The sequence below is a fragment of the Arvicola amphibius genome, chromosome X (genome assembly GCF_903992535.2).
Source record: "Arvicola amphibius chromosome X, mArvAmp1.2, whole genome shotgun sequence".
NCBI classification, from domain to species: domain Eukaryota; kingdom Metazoa; phylum Chordata; class Mammalia; order Rodentia; family Cricetidae; genus Arvicola; species Arvicola amphibius.
In genome coordinates, this window is record NC_052065.1 from 33,542,481 (window position 1) to 33,565,020 (window position 22,540).

The following is a 22,540-nucleotide window of genomic DNA, read 5'->3' on the forward strand; positions in this document are numbered from 1 at the left end:
TAGGACAGGAACTCAAACAGGGCTGGAACCTGGAGGCAGGAGCTTGATGATGCAGAGGCCATGGAGGAGTGCTGCTTACTGGCCTTGGTCCTCCTGGCTTAATCAACCTGCTTTCTATAGAACCCAGAACCACCAGCCCAGGGGTGGAAACCACCCCACCACAGGCTGGGCCTGTCCATCAATCACTAAGAAAATGTCTTCCAGCTGAACATTACAGAGGCATTTTCTCAAACTGAGGCTCCCTCCTCTCTGATGATGGTTCGAGTTATAAATTGTGTTAAGTCGACATTAAAAATATGAATAACATTAACTTGAAAATCTAAGTCAAACTGATAAATTTTCACCACATATGTAATTTGAAAAGCCTCATCAATTACACAGTTTAAAGAATTTTGAAAAAGTAGTCTTTAGACCTAGCTGGTTCCACTAGAGAATTCTACCAAAAAGTAAAAAGAAAAATAACAACAAGTATAAAGAAGGGTAGAAGAACACATTCCAGTTCATGTTTTGAGATCGTGTTATCCTGATACCTAAACCAGAAAAGTGCATGCAAAAAAAGAGAACTACAGACTATATCCCTGAGAACACAGAAAATTCTTAAGCAAAGTATTTATCATAGAGTTAAGCAGTATTAAAATAAGTATACCATAATCAAGTAGGATCTATTTCAGAAAAGCTAGATGGGTTTTCAGTATTTGGAATTGAACAATGTAATCCACCAGAGTAAAGAGCTAAACAAAAAAAGCACATGATCACACCAACTGATGCAGAAAATGAATTTGTTAAAAAATCCATGCCCCATCCAAGACAAAAAACTTTACGAAATAAATATGAGGGCCAGCAAGATGTCTCAGTGAGGGGGGCTGGAGTGATGGCTCAGTGGTTAAGAGCACTGACTGCTCTTCCAGAGGACCCGGGTTCAATTTCCAGACACCCACATGGCCACTCACAACTCTCTGAAGATCCAGGTTGCAGGGGATCTGACACCTTCAACCAATGCACATAAAATAAAGTTAAATAAACAATAAAATATTTTTTTAAAAAAGATGTCTCAATGAGTAAAGGCATTTTCTTGTCACGTCTGATGCAGCCCCAAGTCCTATCCCAGGACAAACATGGTAGAAGAAAAGAACCGACTCCCCAAAAAGCTGTGGTCTGGCCTACACATGTGTGCCCTGCCCCTCAAATAAATAAAATATAATTAAAAGAAAGTAGACTAACATGAGATAGAAATTTACTAAATATGATGATGACTATCTACAAATCCTTATAAACTATTATGACACCCAATGATGAAGGGCAAAGATGTCTCTCTTAGTGTTGGGAGCTGGGTGAAGATATCCATTAGCACTAACTTTTATTAAAAATAGGACTGAAGACAGTCAGAGCAATAACACATGAAAAGAAAGCCAAAGGTAAATTTGTTGATTGAAAAATAAAAATAAAACTATTTAACTTTGAATAATTATGCAGATAATCCAGAAAATTTTATCTGTGTAGAAAATCCCAACGACTATAAAAACCAAAATAAAACACCTCCTAGAACTAAAAACAAAGGAATTCAGCACAGTTACAGGATTATAAATCTAATAAAACTTGCATATGATTTATATACTAAAAATGATAAAATACTAATATAAGAAACAAAAAGACCAAAATAAATGGGAGAAACATACTACATTCATGAATTGGAAGACACAACATGATGGAAAGATGTTAATCTCCGTGGGTTGATAGTATATAAAATACAATTCCTATGAAAAGCACAGAAAGATTTTGTTTACTTTTATTTTATTCAATTTTTTTGAGACAGAGTCTCTTTATAACTCCTAGGCTAGCCTTGAACTCCTGCCTTGGCCTCCTGATTGTTGAAATTACAAGCATGCCTGGCTATAGAAAAAATTTTACATTAGAGATAGACAAGCTTGTTCAAAAAATTATATGGAATAAAACTAGAATAGCTACATTGGGGGAAAAAAGTAGTTGCAATCTGTGTACCTGATGCTCAGACATACTGTTTAACTATAGTCATCATTTTTGGAAAGTCAGACATATAAATCAATGAACCAGAACAGAAACTGATCCATGGGTACACAGAAAACATTTCTAATAAATGAGCTAAAGCAATTCAATCAAATATCACAGTCTTTTTATATACCATACTGGAACAACTGGATATCTATAGTGTTTTTATTATACGATACTGGAACAACTGGATAGTCATAGACAAATAAGACAAAACTTTACATCTCATACAAACATTAACCAACAACAGCTCATAGACTTAAAAGTAAGCTATACAACTGTTTAAGGTAGCAACAAAGAAGAAAGTTTCAAGAGGGTTTGGTGAGTTTTTGAGACATGGCATCAAATATATGATCCAAAAAAAGACAGATTACAATACTTCAAATTGTGACTTCTGATCTATGAATATTCTACCAAAAGACTTCAAGACAAGCTATAAGAAAGTGAGAAAGATTTACCAAACATGTTATCTTTCGAACATTAGTATCTAGAATAAACGCATTTTAAAAGTCAATAACAACAACTAACTGCAATTATAAAGCAAACAAAAGACTTGAGCAGAAAAGCAATAGATAAGGACATGGAGAGATATTCAACATCATTAGAGCACAAAAGAAGAGAAGCAAATTAAGACCAGGATGAGACAGCACCACACACCTATTAGAAAAGCTAGGGAATGCAAAGCAGCACTGCTGAGAATACCGGGAAACCTGATTCTCACATGCCACTAACACAGCCACGTCCAGAAAAGTGTTAAGCAGTTCCTTAGAAAATTAAATATGCATTTACTATCTTATCTGGCAAGCATAGTCCTGGACATGTATCTTAGGTATATGGAAGCCTATACTGATATAAAAACTTACCCAGAAATGTTGGCAATAGCTTTATTTATAATAGTCATAAACTGGAAACTAAGCAAATGACCTTTAAGATGTGAAGGATTAAACAAGCCCTGATATATTCATGTCATAGAGTATTATCCAGAAACAAAAAGAAACAAACAATTGACATGTACAACGGCCTTCATGGATCTTTTCAAGGCATATGTTGAATGGAAGAAAAAGCCAGACTCAAAAGATCATATGCTATGATTTGAGCTCCTTAATTATCAAATGACAAAATTATAGAGATGGAGAACAAATTTGAGGGTGTTGGCCTAAGGGATGGTAAGGATAGGACGTGAGTGTGATAAAGGATGGAGCTGAGATGATGTCTTTGCTTGGAGCATTTACCTTGGATTCTTTAACCTTGAACACAGTGGTACTTGTGTAAGTTGGGTGGAGGTGGAGAACACTTTTAATCTTGGGAGGCAGAGGCAGGTGGATCTCTGTGATTTGAGGCCAGCCTGGTCTACAGAGCGAGTGCCAGGACAGCCAGGGCTACACAGAGAAATCCTGTCTCAAAAAACCAAAAACAACTACATGTGCCACTTCGGGTCGTGGCTGTAATACGATAGAATTATGCAAGATGGAAGCACACAGAAACATAAATATTCTGGCTCACATGTCAAAGAAACTTGAGATTTCTCCAAATTTGACAATTCAAAAAACTCACATGACATTACCAATGAAGAAAAGTGAAACTGAATCTTTTCTAAAATACTAATATAATAGCAAGTTTTGATCACCCATCCTCCAAAGATTTTTATTTCTATATATTATCTATTGATAATATGACAAAATTGCATGGTGAAAAGACCAAAATGTAGACAGATAAAAAAGCAGAAAAGAAGTGTTATAGGAACTGTTGGTTTTCTGCTCAACAGAATTGCTAATTTCTTACCAACTCCAGTCTAGTTGAGCCATCACATGCTTCACAGAAAGCTGCCCACATATTCAGCTCTGGGAAGGACTATTTTCATGGCCCACGTTTTGAAAAGGTCATGAGGAAGTGCAAAAAAAAGTCAACTCTCTACTCTCAGTGGAAAATCACTTGGTTCTATTTGTACCAGATATGTTTATGGGTTGAAAAAAAGAAAAGGACTTATGAAATTAGATATGACTTAATCTGGCCCTGAACAGTCAGGGGTCTGGGTGACCTGACAATTCCTGAGGGGCCTAGGATTTTTATACTGTTTAGGGAGCCACTTTAAATTACTCATATAAATAAATTAATTAATTAAGCATAAATATGAATATTTTATGAACATATAAAAGTGAGTTTTATGAATAAGCTGAGAAATTATGACAGACTTCTAAGTTTTCATAAACTCCTGAAAAGTTATATAATATTTTTCAATATGTTCAAAAGCCCATGATAAAAACCAATATCACAGAGTCTGAGAAAATTACAAAATGTTGCTTATTAGCTGTCTGCTAACCAGCAGTTCTTGCTTGAAGAGTCTTTTTGTGATCACTCACTATGTCCAACATGTAATGCCTCTTTGTTTTGTGTGTTCAGTTGGCCCTCCTTATGTACAAGCTCCGTGGGAGGGATTCAGTCCCAAATTAAAAATATGCCCCCCAAATTGCTTCTGTACTGAGCATATAGACCTTTTTCCTTGTCATGATTCCCCAAATAATGTGGCACTATAGTTGTTTATATAACATTTACATTGTAGGAAATATCAAAGGCTTTTAGAGACCACTTAAAGTACTTAAGATGATGGGCATGGGTCTGAACAAATACTACCCCATTTTTATAAGGGCCTTGAGCATCTGTAGGGTTTATTATTCATAGAGAGTCCTGGAACAACATTTTCAAACAACCAATTATATATTCGTACAAATATTTGTGATGTTATAAGTGTTCTGTAGGTAAGGAAAGAATTATAGAGGTTAGACGATGAGGACGTGTCTCACTGGTACAGCACTTGCCTAGCATGCTTGAAACCATTAGTTCTATCACTTGTAGCACATTTAAAAACCCAGATATCTTGCCTTTGTTCTTAGTTACATGACGACGAGTTACGGTTTTTAATGCATCTTTGAAGTCTATGTTCTTATGCAGCTTATTACAATTCCTGGGAATAGCAAAAAAATGATAAGCATTTAGGGATCTGCTTTAAATTATTCATATAAAGTTAGGCATAAGTGTGAATGTTTTCTGAATACATAAAATACATTTTTATGAGTGTTAATGAGAAATAAATCATAATAGTCTTCAAAGTTTTCCAAAAACTCCTGATAAGCTACATAGTATTGTTCAGTATTTTCAAAAGCCCGTGATAAATACAAATATCAAAGAGTCCTAGGAGGTTATGAATTTTATTTGTTGCCTACAATTTTCTATACAAAATGAGCATCACTATTACAAAAATCTTCATCTGGCAAAAGTAACTTCACAGGTTCAATTATACCCTGCAATTATACCCAGGATCAACCACCTGTCTTATCCTCATGCTACCACAAAAAAAACAAAGGACAGTACTATCTGATGTCTCAAGGTTTAAATGTCACAGAATTAAAATTTCTTTCTTCAGGTTTATATTCTCAAGGATGGACTGTGTTATTTAATCCAACCTTTAGTATTAATGCTAGAAAGTTGAAATTCTAAACACTCCAAATTTTATGGGGAAGGCAGTCTTTAGCACCACAACTCTTCTTATAGATGGAAGGCACAGTGAGCAAGTCTTGGGAAGACTTCCTGAATTCCAATCCACCTCATCCTCTTATTACTCTGCTATCTGCAGCCAAATCGTTGCCCTGTGTCTCATTTGCCCAACTCTACAATAGAGATTGCAATATTATCTCCACTATGGGAATGTTCTGAGAACCATATCTTAATACACAGGCATGGAAATGCAAATGGCACCTGCAATGCAAGCATGAGTGAGGACCCTGATTGTCACCAAGAAGCCTTGATCTGCAGACTGAGACATACTAGCCCAGAAATGGCATAGCTGGCAGTGGCCAAACCCAGGAATCCCTGCCTACCATTATACCATTAGTATAAAAGCCTCAGGTGGAAGAGGCCATTCTCCCAAATCCTGCTTCTTTCCTCTGAAATGTGTAGGAGCTCCAGCTGTCTTTGGCATTCTACATTCTAGAGGGAAAACAAGCTAAAGACCAATAGAGAAAGATATACTGCCACCTTGTGGCTCTTTGGAGAGTGACTCTTCAGGCATTTGCATTACTTGTGGTCATGATGTCTCTTCACAGCAATAGAAGCCCTAAGACAGTCTAGGGTGGGGGGTGGGGGGAGACATACCAAAATAGATGGATATGGCATTTTCTATGTAACTTTCATCTGTTATAGCCCCATGACATCTTTTGTGTGTAGTCTGTAGCTTTGCCTAACAAACAACAGAGGGATGTTGACTTGAGTTTAATTTTTTATTTTCCCTTAATTCTCCCGACTCTACTTCCCAAGCATTAGAACTGTAGCCTATAGTTCATGATCCTAGAGAAACTAAATAATAAGGAGAACCCAAATAAAAATATATATTTATCCTCCTGGAAATTGGAAGTAGACAAGATCACCAGGCAAAAGTTGGGAGTGTGGAGGTGGGGTGGGGTGAGGGAAGGAGAGATGGGGAGAGAGAAGGGAGAAGGGGAGGACTGGGGAGAGCTTGGGGGAGTGGAATGGTTGAGATGGAAGAAGGGTGGATACGGAAGCAGAAGATATCTTAATATATCCCTTAAGATATCTTAAGGGAGCCATTTTAGGGTTGGCAAGAGACTTGGCTCTAGAGGGGTTCCCAGGTGTCCATGGGGATGTCCCCAGCTAGGTCCTTGGGCAGTAGAGGAGAGGGTGCCTGAACTGGCCTTGTCCCATAGCCACACTGATGAATATCTTGAATATCACCATAGAACCTTCATCTGGCGATGGATGGAGATAGAGACAGAGACCCACACTGGAGCACTGGACCAAGCTCCCAAGGTCCAGATGAAGACCAGAAGGAGGGAGAAGATGAGCAAGGAAGTCAGGACCATGAGGGATGCGTCTACCCACTGAAACGGTGTGACTGATCTAATGGGAGCTCACCAAGGCCAGCTGGACTGGGACTGAACGAGCATGTGATCAAACCTGACTCTCTGAATGTGGCTGACAATGGGGGCTGACTGAGAAGCCAATGATAATGGCACTGGGATTTAATTCTATTGCATATATTGGCTTTTGGGATCCTCGTCTGTTTGGATGCACACCTTCCTAGACCTGGATGGAGAGGGGAGGGCCTTGGACTTCCCACAGGGCGGGGTGCCCTGTCTTCTCTTAGGACCCGAGAAGGAGGAGGAGTGGGGGAAGTGGGAGGGAAATGGGAGGAGGAGAGGAGGTGGAAATTTTTAATTAAAAAAAAGCTCAAAAAAAGAAAAAAGAAAATGCCATCTCTTTTTTTGCACAGAAGCAAGAAAAGGCACTGCATACAAAATCCTAAAAAAGCGAAACTCTACTTGCCTCTTTTGATTGCTGGCTAAGGAGCTTCTTCTACACTAGTAAGAGCCAGCTCATCCTAGTTTTCTGTATGTAGTGATAATCCTATTTTCAATTGCTTTTTTTTGAGAATTCAATGACAACTTTATATCCTGAAAAATCCTAATACTCTAAATTTTAATTTAAAAAAACTAAAACACCCCCACACACACATTGCTTAAACCAAAAGATTGAAAATCTATCACAATCACAGACTGCACAGTACCTTGAGACACAAAATTGGCTTGGTTTCAAACTGACCTTATATTGAGCCATGACAACATTGGAGTGGTGCCTCCACCGATGACCCATACAGTGAAGAAGACAATGAGGAGCGTGGTTGTGAACATCATCTGGCGGGCATAGGAGGCCGTGTCACGGATGGCAAGTGCAAATGCCATTGCTCCCCTCAGGCCTATGGGAGCAAACAGGAAGATCTTCTGGTGACGAGGGAACCTGATGACAATTCCTCAGAATGCGCTGCCACTGTGGGGATAATAGAACCCTAGCCATATGCTTTGGGAGTGCAGCTGCTTAAGCAGGTAGAAGCACTTTAAAGGTGTATGGTCTTCTTCCCTTTGAAGCTGGTTTACACAGAATTCCCAGCATAAGAAGAAAAACAGCACCACTTTGTATGGCACATTCTAGAATACTAACCACTCTTATTCTTTAAATGATTCTTCTCCTAATGACCTAAAAAGAAACTTGCATAATAACAAGCTCTAAGTCTTCTATACAAATACCACACAGTCAACAGGAATGTTGGCTGATTATGAATGTGTGCAACTGTACATTTGTGGAAAGCAGGGCAGTATTTTTCTTAGTAAAGGAAGGGTAGAAAGATGTGTAACAGGATCTTGAGACAGGGTCTCATTTAGCCAAAGCTAGCCTCAAACTCAATATGCACCCAAGCATGACCTTGAACTTCTGATCCTTCTGCCTCCCCCTTTCTTAGTCTGGAATTACAGATGTGTGCTTTAAAGCCCAGTTGATTATATTTTAGTCGCATTATCATTGTTTGCTAAATAAAATTTATTTTCTTTATATATATTATATAAATATATTTTACCTGAAAACATCATCATGTGTTGAAAATTCCAGCCAATCTTGTGCCTTCTGCCCAGGTTGAGGAAGAAGGAGAGAGGGTAGATATGTGCAGCCCTGCCCAGGAAGATGGCAACCTGACCACCAGGCGAGGTTAAGGAGCCAACACATTTCAAGAACGGCACTTCAAATACTCTGGTTGAGCACAGAACTTTAGGACTGCTGTGATGCAGGGCTGCCCAAAGAAGTCAGAATGCCTGGACTCACCACCGCAAATCTCTCAGCAACAAAATGGCAGTCATTTGGTCAATTTTCCCATTTCTTGGGTCATTATACAGCTTATCAACACATGGTTGTAACTTTTGAACTGAATTGAACTGGTTCAATTGACAGGCTTGCCAATTTCTCTAAAACTAACTCCAGAAGTAATCTAAAGTACCATAAGATTGAGAACTGAACAAGGCATATACTATGTTGGGCTCTACTAGAGGGAAAAAGTCATCAAGTTTCATTCGCAAGAAAACATTAGGGACATCAATGCCTAGGGAGCACACAAAAATAGATGTGAGGAACCCTCAAGCAGTCTTACCACAAAGAGACATTCACTCACACAAATGAACTCAGAGAAAGTCTCTCCTATGTAGCTTAAATGTCCTTTGGGGATGTTAGGAGTAGAAAAGGATGAATGTGAAAAACGAACTCTACTGTGAAAAGCAAACAATTCAAAGAAACCAGTCATCTTTTCCTTGCCAAGTTTAAACAGCACCCAACAGAGAGAGCTGCACAATCCCCTGGTCAGAGAAGGAAACGCAGGCAGGAGCCAGCAAAAAGAGAGCTTCCGCCAAGCAATGCACCAGCTGCAGGAGCCACAGCTGTTTTAGACAGAAACCAGAGCCAAACTATCTTCCTCCGGGGTAAAGTGTAAACTGTTTTCCTGCTTTTTTGTCTTTCTTCCTTTCCTTGTTTGGTTTTGTTTTTAACAAAAGGAAATGGGTAGTGCTTGTAAAGCATACTCTAATCTCAGAGGTGAAGGAAAAATCCTCAAGTGGTCAGCAACCTTTAGGATTTCCAGAGGATGTGGCTCACCCAGCCAACAGGCCCTGATCTATAAACAAGGCCTTCCTCCACTATCTCTACTACTATGACGTGCAGGAAATACAAATCAGAGCAACAAGCTAAGTCTGAGTGAAGAAAAACTAATCTAACAGATTCTAAGCTTAATGAAGCCATTAAGAAGACCCTAGACTAGGAGGCCAGCACTGTCTCTCTCCAGCAGTTAAGAAGGGACAGCCCCCACATTCTTGCACATGAAATGAAAATCCCAGAGGAAAAAAATACTCTTTGAAGACAACATTTTAAGAGTTAAGGAATCCCAGGAGGCCTAAAAAAAGGAGAGAGAGAGAGAGAGAGAGAGAGAGAGAGAGAGAGAGAGAGAGAGAGAGAGAGAGAGAGAGAAAGCAAATGTCCAACAATGGGGATAGGATCTTGAAATCCAGGGCCAGAAAATCTTTCTTTAATGAAAACAATAATATCTAACACCAAATGAGCCAAACCCTTGGCCACTGAGCCATTGCTAAGTACTCAACACCCGCCCTTTTTGTTTTTTCTCTTTTTTATTATATTTTTTTGGTTATATGTATCCTTTTTTATTTTTTAAAAAAGAAAACAAAGTATATTTTATAATTTTACATACGAATCCCAGTTTCCACTTCCTCCCCTCCTCCTACCCCCTTCACCTGTCCCCCAACCCCCCATCCACTCCTCAGAGAGGGTAAGTCATATTGCTTTGGGTCCAAGGCCCTCCCTATTATATCTAGCCTGAGCAAGGTATACATCCAAAGAGAATGAGTTCCCAAAAAGCCAGTACCAGCAGTAGTGACAAATCCTGGTGCCACTGCCAGTGGTCCCTCAGTCTGCCCAGCCATATAACTGTCAACCACATTCAGAAGGACTAGTTTGGTCCTATGCTGGTTCCTTCCCTGTCTGGCTGGAGTTGGTGAGCTCCCATTAGCTCAGGTAAACTGTTTCAGTGGGTGTTCCCATCATGGCCTTGACCCCTTTGCTCATATTCTCACTCCTCCTACTCTTTAACTGGACTTTGGGAGCTTAGCCCAGTGCTCCATTGTGGGTCTCTGCCTCTGTTTCCATCAATTGCTGGATGAAGGTTCTATGGTGATATTTAAGATATTCATTAAATCTGACTACAGGGCAAGGCCAGTTCAGGCCCCCTCTCCACTACTGCTTAGGGTCTTAGCTGAGGTCATCTTTGTGGATTCTTGGGAATTTCTCTAGTGCCAGGTTTCTTGCTAGCTCCATAATGGCTCCCTCAATCAAAATATCTCTTTCTTTGCTCTCATCTCTGCCCTTCCTCTAACTCAATTATCCTGTTCCCTCAAGTAACATCCGTCCTTTCTAAGCCAAGCATCCAAAGTGTCCCCTCTCTAAACACTGTATTCTCAACAGCCAAAGTCAAAGAACTATGTATTTTATTTTGTCTTCTCTTTTCTCCTTCCTCTTTCCCTCTAATCTTATCAATTATTTTTATCTGTTCTTTCTTCTCCTCTCTCCCTCCTCGCAAACCTCCCTTCCTTCTTGCTTCAGAAAACCAAAGGAGTCTCTCTGAGAATAACCCACAGCAGCAGGGCAGCTTGGGTGAGAGCATGGTCACTGTCCACTCACATGAGAGGGCAGCATGGGGGTATGGCTAGCCAAGCAGGATTATGCGGCTGACAGCAAGAGGATTGGAACCTTCTAGTCACTAAAATCAGGAAACTATCTGCCTGGGTTACATTAACATGGCAATGACATGTTAAAAATAACTGTGGAGACGGACATGGTTATTGACTTTTATATCTACTCGGGACAGAGCTCTACAAAACAAATAATAGCCTATCAAGCACTAAATTAGAACAGAAAATACCAGAAAAACAGCCAGACTTGAAATGAAATACATTCTGCTTTAAGAAGTTCCCCCCAAATATCCTGAACTAGAACTGACCCGCTTATCCATTCAAAACAGAGATGGCAATCAAATGATTATTCTCAGTGGTTATACAGAGGTCACCTCTCTGTCTACAATGTGGAATAAATGAGAAAAGGATACAAAAGCACCAATGATGAAAATGGGGCTGAAAACATGCTTCTGGAAGGTGAACAGTGCTAGGCCCATATAGGAGAAGATGAAGTTCTCCGCCAGAAAGTGTAACACCTCAAAAAGCTGCATGAAGAAGCAAAGAGGAGGCCATGAACTCTGCAGTCCTCTTGCTGTGCTACCTGGCAGTCCATCAGGCTCAAGGGCCTCTCTTACCTGCTTGCTTCGACTTCTTGATTCTACTGACAGATTGTTGTATGTATAATGAGCTTGTGTAATCCCACAGAAAAGGACAGCTACAACACCTGTCAAAAGAGTTGCTAAAAATCAGTGAGAAAGAAGAGGCAAGAAAAAAATTCACCTGACAAGACAATTTACAGCAGGTGAGCCATACAGCCTACCTCCCCTCTTCCTCTCTCACAGGCTCTGCTGAGAACCTACCTGTAAATCCACAGGCTTCAGCCAAAAGAAACGTGCTCCAGGACATCAGGAAAAAGAGCGCTGTCTCCAGCAGGGGGAAGCAGTGCAGCTTAGTAAACTTGGTCACGTCAGCACCAGGTTAAGGACAGCAGCTCTGGGCATGGGCAGCAGGGACACTTGAAGTCCCCATTCTTTTAGCCCTCTCAAAGGGCCACCCATCCCCTATACCTCCTTGGTATACCTCTCTTTTTTAAATGTTACAGTGTCGGGATGGAACTTAGGAGCCCTGAACATGTTAGGCTGGTTCTCTACCACTCTGTCACACATGCTTTGTTAGTTTTTTTTTCTTTCTTCTTTTTCTTTTCTCCCCCCAACCCTCGATAGGGTTTCTTTAATTAGCCTTGGCTGGCCTGGAACTCACAATGTAGATCAGGCTGGCCTCAAACTCAGAGACCTACCAGCCTCTACCTCCCAAGTGCTATGATTAAAGGTATGCACCACCACACACAGCTCAATTTTACTTCTTTCTTAAAATTATTTATTTTTATTGTATGTACATTAGTATTCTGCTTTCATATACATCTGTGTGAGGGTGTCAGATACCCTGGAAATGGGATTACAGACAGAATTGAGCTGCCATATGGGTGCTGGGAATTGAACCCAGGTTCTCAGAAGAGCAGTCAGTGCTCTCAACTGCTGAGCCACCTCTCCAGCCCTGAGCTCAATTTTCAAGTAACAAAATTTTTAAAATATCAGCTTTCCAGGGGCTGGTGGTGTAGCTGAATGGTAAGCACTTGCCTAGCATGTTTTCAGTCATGGGTTTGATCACCCCACCACCATACAAAATAAAAGAAACTTTACAGTAGAATACAGGTTACCAGAGTCAGAGCTGGAGTGCAGAGTTGTTGAATTTGTACAGAGTTTCTGTCTGAGATGAGGAATAGCATTCTGAAAACAGGCAGTAGGAAGGGATAATCAAAACTGTGAATGTATTTAAAAACTTAAAATGTGTATTTAATAACTTAAAATAGTGTGTGTGTGTGTGTGTGTGTGTGTGTGTGTGTGTGTGTGTGTGTGTGAAAGGGGGGGTGTGCCTGCTAAGAAAGCAAGTGAAGGTCAGAGGACAACCCGTAGGGAGTAGTTTTCTTCTACCATGTGGGTTCCAGGGATCAAGCTCAAGTCATCAGCCTTGGTGGAAAAACTCCTTACCTGTTGAGTCATTTTGTTGGTTCCTGTACTTACTTTAAACTGTGTACTGAGGCAAATTTTATTATATATTACCATGCTTTTCAATATTAATGACATAAGGAATGCAAAACAATTGAGTTGTATGCTTTAAATGGGTGAACTCTATAGCGAATGAATTACTATGATTCTATGAATAAATTTCTGACTGCAGGCTTGACTGACAGGTTAGTTCTCATAGGACTGGGAAGGCCTTAGGCAGATCTGGGAAGACAGGCTCCTAAGGCTCTAAATTCCATGATTAAGGCCTGACCCACGTATGGGACAGAAAAAAAAAGAAATCTATAATTCCTGGAACAGCAATGAAGTACTGAGGTCTCCTTTTGAGAACAAAGGGAATCTTCCTCCTACCACAACCATTCAATATGCCATCAACATAGAAGCAACTCACAAACAAGTTCACTGAGCAATTAAGCCCTCAGTACCCGGGCCTTTAAACAAAGCTAGCTTGATGTGTGTTTTATAACAAAGTAGCTGCTAGCTACTCTCAACATTTAAAATGTCGTTAGGCACAGCTGAGATTTTGCAAAGAGCAAAGGATACATATCTCAAAGACTAGAACAAAAATCAAACAGCTAAAAAAATCTAATAATTTTCCATATTATCTATACTGGTTATACATAAAATGGATGTGGTTTGTATTACATCCATTAGTAATGCCAATCAAAGAGAGTACTGTGATTCAGCACATATGTAGAGGGACTGAGAGCTCTTTCCATTGTTTTCTCTTTATGTTTGGTTATTTTAAACTAAATATCATACTATCCTTTGTCATGGAAGACACAGTGGAAAGTTCAATAATTCTCACCAATTACTCTGGGTTAGTTATGGCTACTTTAATGTTCATAGTCCCTGAACAGCAGACAGCACCAGTAACCAGAAGCTAAAGTACAGCCTGACCAGTGGTCACTGACTGCAAGCCTCCTCTGGGTTCCTCAGTCTCTTCATCCCCTATAATCAGTGTTCCAACTGGGTTATAAGAAAGGGAGAGAAGAGGCAAAGGTAAGGACAAAGCAAAATATAGAGTTGAATTCCCCATCTTTATTTAGTATATTTTATGTTTCATTGATCGTATTTCCTTCCTTCACACTCCTGGGAAAATTTGCTTTACTTATTCTTTAACAATTTCATGCATGCTAGCAATGTATTCTGATCATATGTACCCCAACTTCCTACATCCCACTTCAGATACCTCAACATATCCCCACCCCCATTTTCAAATACCTCTTCTTTTATAATTCTCAGAGTCCAATTTCCCAGTCTTTTTCTCAGATTATTACTTAGGGGCTCAACCACTGTGCCTGACCCAGATGAGGAAGTACCACATCTCAGGAGAACAATCAATTTAAGATTCTGAGCTGAAAGGAGGAACTGAGAACTTTCTCTTAGCAAACACAATATCATGTATGTGTAGCCAGGCAGGGACCAAAACTTTTTTTAAAAGGATATTAAAGCAGTCACAACACCAGTTGCAGCTCCCATCGTAAAAGAGCCACTAAATATACCTAGAAAAATGCCAACTGACTTAAAAAAGGCAGCAGCGTCAAAAGCGTGGGTATTTAGTCCTGCTGGCTGATAGGCAACAATAGACCTGGAGTTTAAAAACAAAGAGAGAGAAAGTTTTGTTTTTGTTTTTATTTTTGAAAAGATGACCACACTGGTTTTACATCATGACACACTAAACAATCCCGACCCTCCTTCACTATTTCACCTTCTGTGCTTTTAGTACCTGAGGTCAACCTCAAACTAAAAACATTAAATAGAAAAATCAAGAAATAAACTATTTATAAGTTCTAAATTATGTACTGTTCTCAACAGTATGATGAAATCTTCAACCATCCAGCTGGATCCTGTTCATGTCATGAATCACTACTTTGACTAATTTATCCACATGGTATATGCTAATTGACTATTAGTCCATTAGAAACCATTTAGGTTATCAGACTATAGCATTTATGTTCAAACAACCTTTATTTTACTTAATAACGTTTCCAACAAGAAAAAGTAGTGTTGCTGAAAATTTGGATCTGCCAAAGAGAAGTCATAAAATATTTATTACGTTAGTGAAAAGGTCAATAATATTTTAAAAGAGTAAGCTTGTTGCATAATTTTATTACAACTGAAACATTTTAATTGTTCTACTTTAATATTAGCTATTGCTAACTTTCTACTTGTCTAATTTATATACTGAACTTTATTATTATAGATATGTATTTGTATGTATGTGAAAATCATCAACAGGGTTCAGTATGGTTTCAAGCATCCACAAAGGGTCTTAAACTGTATCCCCAAGGGATAAGGAAACTCACTGGAACTGAAAATAACAAACATGGAGTCTACCAAGCACTACCCAGAGCAACTACATTTAATTTAAGCTGCAGCTACCATGCTATGCTGGCACCAGCATCCTGAATGCTGCTAAGGGACAAATCCGGAAACATTATCCTACCCCTACCCCACCTCCCTGCAGAACCAGTTACTTACGAGGACAGTACAATGGCAACAGCATCATTCAGGACACTCTCTCCAAACAGAAGAGCATAAAGATCCACATCTGCATGCAGTTCATTAAAGATTGCCAACACAGTCACTGAAATAGAGGCCCAAAGTACAGATATTAGTTTTGGCTTCTCCCGTTAAACTACAGATTGCAGGTTTATAGAGGCTATTTGTCTATTAGATGGTAGGTATAAGGTGGTTTGGTAGCTAGTAATAGTCAAAGACAGATGGTCTGTCTAGTAAATGATAAAAGGGAAAATGTTAAGCTTCTAATCTAGATGAGGTTTGATGTGATCATTGAGTCTGATGACCCCTGCACCTAAGTACACTGCTGTCTGCACCAAAGTACACAGCCCTAATACCGCCAATATACTGAAAATACCTTGTATAGAAATTGGGGGGAGGGAGGTAGAGCCACTTATGTAATTTGTCTCTTTTTGTGGGTTGGCAAATTTTTGAAGATGGAAATCTTTTTTTTTTTTTAAATCTTAGTACTCCCAGAACTCAGCACAGAGTCAGGGTGTAGAATAGACTTGATAAAGGCTTTCTCCATGACAAACCACCTGTAATTATACTTGTTAGGGAATAAATAACTAAGAAAGGGTCTTTTATATAGCCCAGGCTGTTGTAGAACTTACAACCCTCCTGCCTCAGTCCCCTGAATGTTGAGATTATAGACATGCACTGCCATGCCCAGGCCATAATTACACTTCTCCCAGTTTTCACATTTCTGAAGCATTTAAAAACCAATGATTCTCTGGATCAGTATCTGAAACTTTTAACCTCTAAACTCCTTTATATTCTAAGACCTGTGCTCCTAATACTGATATTTATTGAATACAGCATAAAAATTAGTATTTGTGCATTTTAAATAATAACTTTTATATACTAACATGAAATATTTTAATAAAAACTACACTTTCTAAAATAAAAATCTGGGGGGAAAAAAGGAATCCCTTTAAAATCTTGGATTACCAGATGTTTCTCACAATTTTTTTCTATATCTAAGGGACAGATAATAATACTATGTTCTTGTGCAGCCTCTGGAAGACCCCATTGTACATATGGGAGCAATGAGAGTAAAAAGACAAATAAGGTACTGCTGTTATTATGAAATCATTTTTAACCTGATGGGCCCCTTGAACGGGTTTTGGGGAACCCCAAATATTCTCAGTCCATACACACTGAGACTTACCGCTAGAACATGGTTTCTCAACTTTAGCCTTACTCGTATTTGGGACCAGATAATTGCTTTGCTGTGGGGGTTGACCTGCGTACAATATCCCTGGCCTCTATCTGCAGAAGATAATAGAGAAAGGCACACGCATCCAGCTTACCTCCACAAGGCAATGGAAGTACCACTGAAAACCCTAAGTAATATAATAGAAAGGTGAAGAAGGTCCTAGGTGCCCCCAGCTAGGAAAGAACTCATGGTTCTCTCAGGTGGGATTCAAGATAAACATCTATTTTTGTTTAAGCTTGCATCAGCCAGGTTTTCTGGTATTTGTAGCCAAAAGTACTACTACTTAGAGAAATAGAACACTAAACCAAATGCTTAGTTCAGTGAGTAATTAGAAGAAAGTCAGTTTGCTTACCAATCTAAGAATTTGCCAGCCCCCTTCATATACATGTTTCCCATCCCAATCTCAAGCCCCCTTCACTCAAAAATAACCATTGTGTAAATTTTACAATGACTTTCCCCCTTTCTTTATAGTGTAATAACCCAAACACATACTGTCTGAAACTATCATTTCAGTCTGCCCATTTTAAAGAAAATGGACTATAAAATAACCTCTTTCTCTCTGCTAGGTTCCTCCTTGACCCCCTTCTGTGAGCTCTTTTCTCAAGGTGCCTTATGATTTAGTTCTTCAGTTCTTCCAAGCCAGGGGCATAGACAGCTCTTTTGTAATGCCTATTACTTCCTATTAGGGGGGATTTTTGAGGCAGGGTTTCTCTGTGTAGCTCTGGCTGTCCTGAAACTCACTCTGTAGACCAGGCTGGCCTCAAACTCACAGAGATCCACCTGCCTCTGCTTCCTGAGTCATGGGATTAAAGGTGTGCATCACTATCACCTGGCAATAATGATGATGATGATGATGATGATGATGATGATGATGATGGGATCTCACTATATAGATTGACCTTGAACTCATAGAAAACCACTTGCCTCTGTCTCCCAAGTACTGGGATAGAAGCTACACCAGGTTATCTATCACTCTCTTTTTTTTTTATATTTATTTATTTATTATGTATACAATATTCTGTCTGTGTGAATGCCTGCAGGCCAGAAGAGGGCACCAAACCCCATTACAGATGGTTGTGAGCCACCATGTGGTTGCTGGGAATTGAACTCAGGACCTTTGGAAGAGCAGGCAGTGCTCTTATCCTCTGAGCCATCTCTCCAGCCCTCTATCACTCTCTTAATTCACCTTAGCATCTTTTGGAATCAGAAGAAAGTTGCATCCATTAGGATGAATCATATTTTCATAGTCTAACCCCATTACTGTAGTTTTCTTATTCAAGGGGTTAACTTCATTTTTCTTTAGGTTTACATGCTATTCAACCTCAACTTGATAGTGTTGCTTAGATTTAATGAAGGTGTGGCAAGGTTAGTGTATGGGTTCCTTTTTCTGATGCAGTGTAATGAATGAGAATGACCTCCATAGGCTCATGTACTTAAATACTTGGTATCCAGATGGTGGTTTGGAGGAGGCTATGGAACCTTTACCAGGTGGAATCTTGCTGGAAATACATCACTGGGGCAGCAAACTTTGAAGGTTTGCAGGCTTGTTCCACTTCTCCCCTCCCCCAACTCCCTGGGTGCACATGCAAATGTAAAAGAAAGAAAATGCAATTATCCAGCTTCCTGCTCCTGCTAGCATGCCATGCATTCCCCAGCATCAACAGACTCTGTCACTCTAGGATCATACACTAAAATAAACTCTGTCTTCCTTATTTTACCTTCAGCTATGGAATTTTCTCACAGCAGCTACAAACAACTAATAAATCTAGTTTTGCCTAGAACTGTTAAATATGACCATTTCCCCAATACTTTCTGAGATCCACTGATTCCAGCATTTTCCATCCCACCCCAACTAGAATTCAATCTGTCTTCCTCTTTTAATGGCCTGTCAATCAAACTCAATAGCCCCAGCAGTTCCTCTTTGGGGAATGGGTCAATTCTTCCAGAAATATCTTTCATGGGCATTTGTTTTTAAAAAATATTATTAGTTGTGTATAGTGTCACATGCCTTTAATCCCAGCACTCAAGAGTCAGAGGCAGGTGGACCTCAATGGGTTAGAGGCCAACCTGGTCTATACAATGGGTTTCAGGCTGGCCAAGACTACATAGTAAGACTCAGTCTCAAAAAATTGTTATTGTGTGTCACACATATGTGTGGAGGTTGTAAGGCAATTTTATGGCATCAGTTCTCTCTCCCCACCTTTACAAGGATTCCAGGTTTGGAACTCAATTTGCCAAACTTGTACAAGAGTCTTTACTCTGTAAAGACTGTACAATCTGATGGTCATAACCCAGATCACTCGCACAGCCTCTGACCTACTTCAGTCTCTTTATACGCATCAGCAAATCTGAACGTTGAATTCCCTCTCCGTTTCAAGTGTCACCATACAGGCTAATAGTATTTATGCTCAGTGGGGACCCTTACTTTATTTAGTGAGTAAATATTGGAGGGAAATTTCTGGCTTTCATAGCACTCAAAATGATCAGTACCCCTTATTTTCCTCTGCAGAGGTGCTATTTTTATATCCAAGCCTTACTGTTCCTGCTGCAAGTCTGCTATTTCCTTTATGGGTTTTTTCTTTTGCTGTCCTATTTTCTCTATTTTTGTTAGGGACTAAAGGACATCTCGAAGTAACATTCCCTCCAACATGCTTTGCTTTTCAAAAATTTTAATTCACTTACAAAAGATAAACACCTAATTTGGATTTGAAGAATAACAGAATAACCTCTTTATCATGACATAAACTAGTAGGAACAGGCTATATGCCTGCCAGCAATGCTTCTTAGAGGACATATTCTTACAACACTGATGCTATCTCAAGACACAAAGTCAACTTCTCCCATTCAGCCTGATGTGACAGGTTACACAACATGGAAACCATTAGGGATAAGACTTTTCAAAAAGCTGTGTTCCATATAATTTATTACATGAATTACATTTATGGCCTCCTCATGCAAAACTTTGACTCTAGTAGTTTACCAGTATATACTATAAGAATTGCCTTTTTAAAAAAATCCAGCTGCTGAAGAAAATTTGTCAATGATAATCACAAATGCTGATGACTTACCATAAAACAGATAACCATGTTAAGCATTTTTTAATTTAATTCAGTTCATATAAAACCTTATGAAGCAGCTAATATTACCATTTATGGGTAAGAAAACAAAACTCTGCAATGCACGGGCTTCTCTACACTTCAGTAATGAAATCCACCAAATCTCAATGATTAAATGAGAGGTTTCATTCCTCAGTTACATCATCTGTCCACTGTAGACTGCTGTGTGTGGGACTCTATCCACATCAGCTACATTGAGGATTCAGGGACTCAACACTGATGGAAGCAAAGAAAAATGAACAGTATCCAGAGTTGGCAGTCTAGGAGCAGGAGATCCTGGGCATCAGACTCTATCAGTCAGAGAGGGTCTTAGAAGGAAACAAATGGCACACTCAAACAGCAAACTAAGAAGAGCTTTAGATGGTGGTGCATGCCTTTAATCCCAGCACTCTGGGAGGCAGGGGCAGGCAGAGCTCTGTGAGTTCAAAGCCAACCTGATCTAAAGAGGGAGTTCCAGGACAGCCAGGACTGTTACATAGAGAAACCTTGTCTGGAAAAACCAAGAATTAAAAAAAGAAAAGCTTTATAAAGAGGTTATTTATAAAAATGTAGGAAGAGTACAGGAAAACAGAAGGGAGAAGACAGTGCTAGAGGCCAGAACCAGGGAACTTATATCCATAGGTCTGAAAGCTCAAGAACAAGGAGTAGTTAAAAGAACCTGGAGTTGTTGGGACTGGGTTCCTTGATAGGAGCTGTTACTTCTGATGAAGAGGTACAACTGTTCTGAAGGATTCCTATACCTCCATCCTCCTTCCAGTGGCATTCACTTAGACAAATCCAATGGGAAATCAGAAAGCAAAGGAACCTTTGACATGTTCCATATAGGCCAGCCTCTAGGGTCGAGGAAGAGGAAAGGGTAGCAGGTAATTGTGAAGGGGCAAGCAGAAGACATGCAACAGCCATCAACTGTTGAAGAATTCAGCACACAGCAAAGTCCAAAGATTTGGTGGACTGGTTACTTTTCTCATACCTGTGACTTGAAAAGCACAACTTAGGGGAGGAAAGGTTTATTCTGGCCCATGGTTTAATCAATATAGGCTATCGTTGCTGGAAAGGAATGTTACCAAGAGCATGAGGTGGCTAGTCATGCTGTGTTCACAATCAGAAAGCAAAGACAGATGAATGCTCATGTTAGCTGATTTTGTCTCTTTTCAATGGAGTGGTGCCACCCACATTCAGGGCATGTCTTAACCCCCTCCATTAATCTACTCTGGAAACACCCTCATAGGCATACTCAAAGGTATTCTTTATTAATGCCCTAGTATTTCTTAAACCAATCAGTGAGTAGTTAAAAATAACTATCATATTTGACAAAGTAGAGGATTATATTATATAACTTCAAAAAACCTTTTTGACTTTTAAACATGGCTTGCCTAAAATGTTATAGTTACCAATAGTAAAAGCAAAACATAGTTAATTGCTCATGACAATAAAAGCATGTCTAATACCATTAACAACAGACAGCTACCTAGATCTGGTATAAATCTTAACTCCTCTTTATTCCTGCTATCATCTTAGAAAGCAAGTCAGGAACTTTGTGGTACAAATCTATGCCAGACAACAGTGAGGAAATATCCACAGTAGATGGCAGTATCCAAAAGAGAATGATGTAGGGATAACAGACTGGGAAAGTTGCCTCTAAAGGAAGGGGTTTGCCCTTTTTGGGATGTAATTTGAATGTCCTGTAAACTTTCACATAAAATGGGTTGGTCCTCTAGGAAGCAGCATTAGGTGATGCTGAGGAACTTTGAGAGAAGGGACTTCAATTAGTGTTCTGGGGGACCCTAGTTTCTCACCATTTCTGAGCTTTTGGCTTGGGATATTACCACCTACTTAAGTATATACCCCCACCATCGCCATCCTACACACTTACCAGATGGCCAAAGCATTGTGGAATACCTGATTTTCAACCTAAACCTCCCAAAGTGAGGTTTCTTAAGTGGGTGGTGGTGGCACATGCTTTTATTCCCGGCACTCAGGAGGCAGAAGCAGGCAGATCTCTGAGTTGGAGGCCAGCCTATAAAGCAAGTTTGGGACAGCCAGGGCTATACAGAGAAGCCCTGTCTCAAAAACAAACAAAGAAACAAACAAACAACAAAACAAAACAAAATGAACAAAGAAAATCCATTTCTCTTTCTTAAGTTACTGTCTCCAACATTTTCCTCTAGTGATGCAAAGCTGACTAATACAGTATGCAACAGACTATCCCACCACTGCAAGACCCTTTACAGATCACAGAATAGCTGGATCACAGGAAGAAGAAAGGCATCTTAAGAACCTGATCTGTTCATTCAATTGACTTTTCTTGAACACATCACTTGTTTATGAAATATTTAATATTTGTGAATGCTCACTATAAAGTACCCATATCTCTATATACAAAATGGACTTAATTCCAAGAGCTATAAAGAAGAATAGCTGGGCCATGGTGGTGCATCTGTTTAATTCCAGCACTCGGGAGACAGAGGCAGGTGGATCTCTGTGAATTCGAGGCCAGCCTAGTCC

General features: G+C 39.6%; 1 protein-coding gene across 1 annotated transcript in view; it reads right to left on the reverse strand.

Moving 5' to 3' along the window:
* Slc9a7 (solute carrier family 9 member A7) overlaps positions 1-22,540 on the reverse strand; it is a 193,015-nt gene that overhangs the window by 65,540 nt on the left and 104,935 nt on the right. Inside the window, exons 6-12 of the mRNA XM_038316726.1 lie at positions 15,662-15,767; positions 14,627-14,768; positions 11,954-12,059; positions 11,729-11,817; positions 11,525-11,638; positions 8,447-8,558; positions 7,639-7,792 (exon numbers count right to left, since the gene is read on the reverse strand). Coding sequence (XP_038172654.1) covers positions 7,639-7,792; positions 8,447-8,558; positions 11,525-11,638; positions 11,729-11,817; positions 11,954-12,059; positions 14,627-14,768; positions 15,662-15,767 — 823 coding nt within the window. The remainder of the gene's footprint in view (positions 1-7,638; positions 7,793-8,446; positions 8,559-11,524; positions 11,639-11,728; positions 11,818-11,953; positions 12,060-14,626; positions 14,769-15,661; positions 15,768-22,540) is intronic.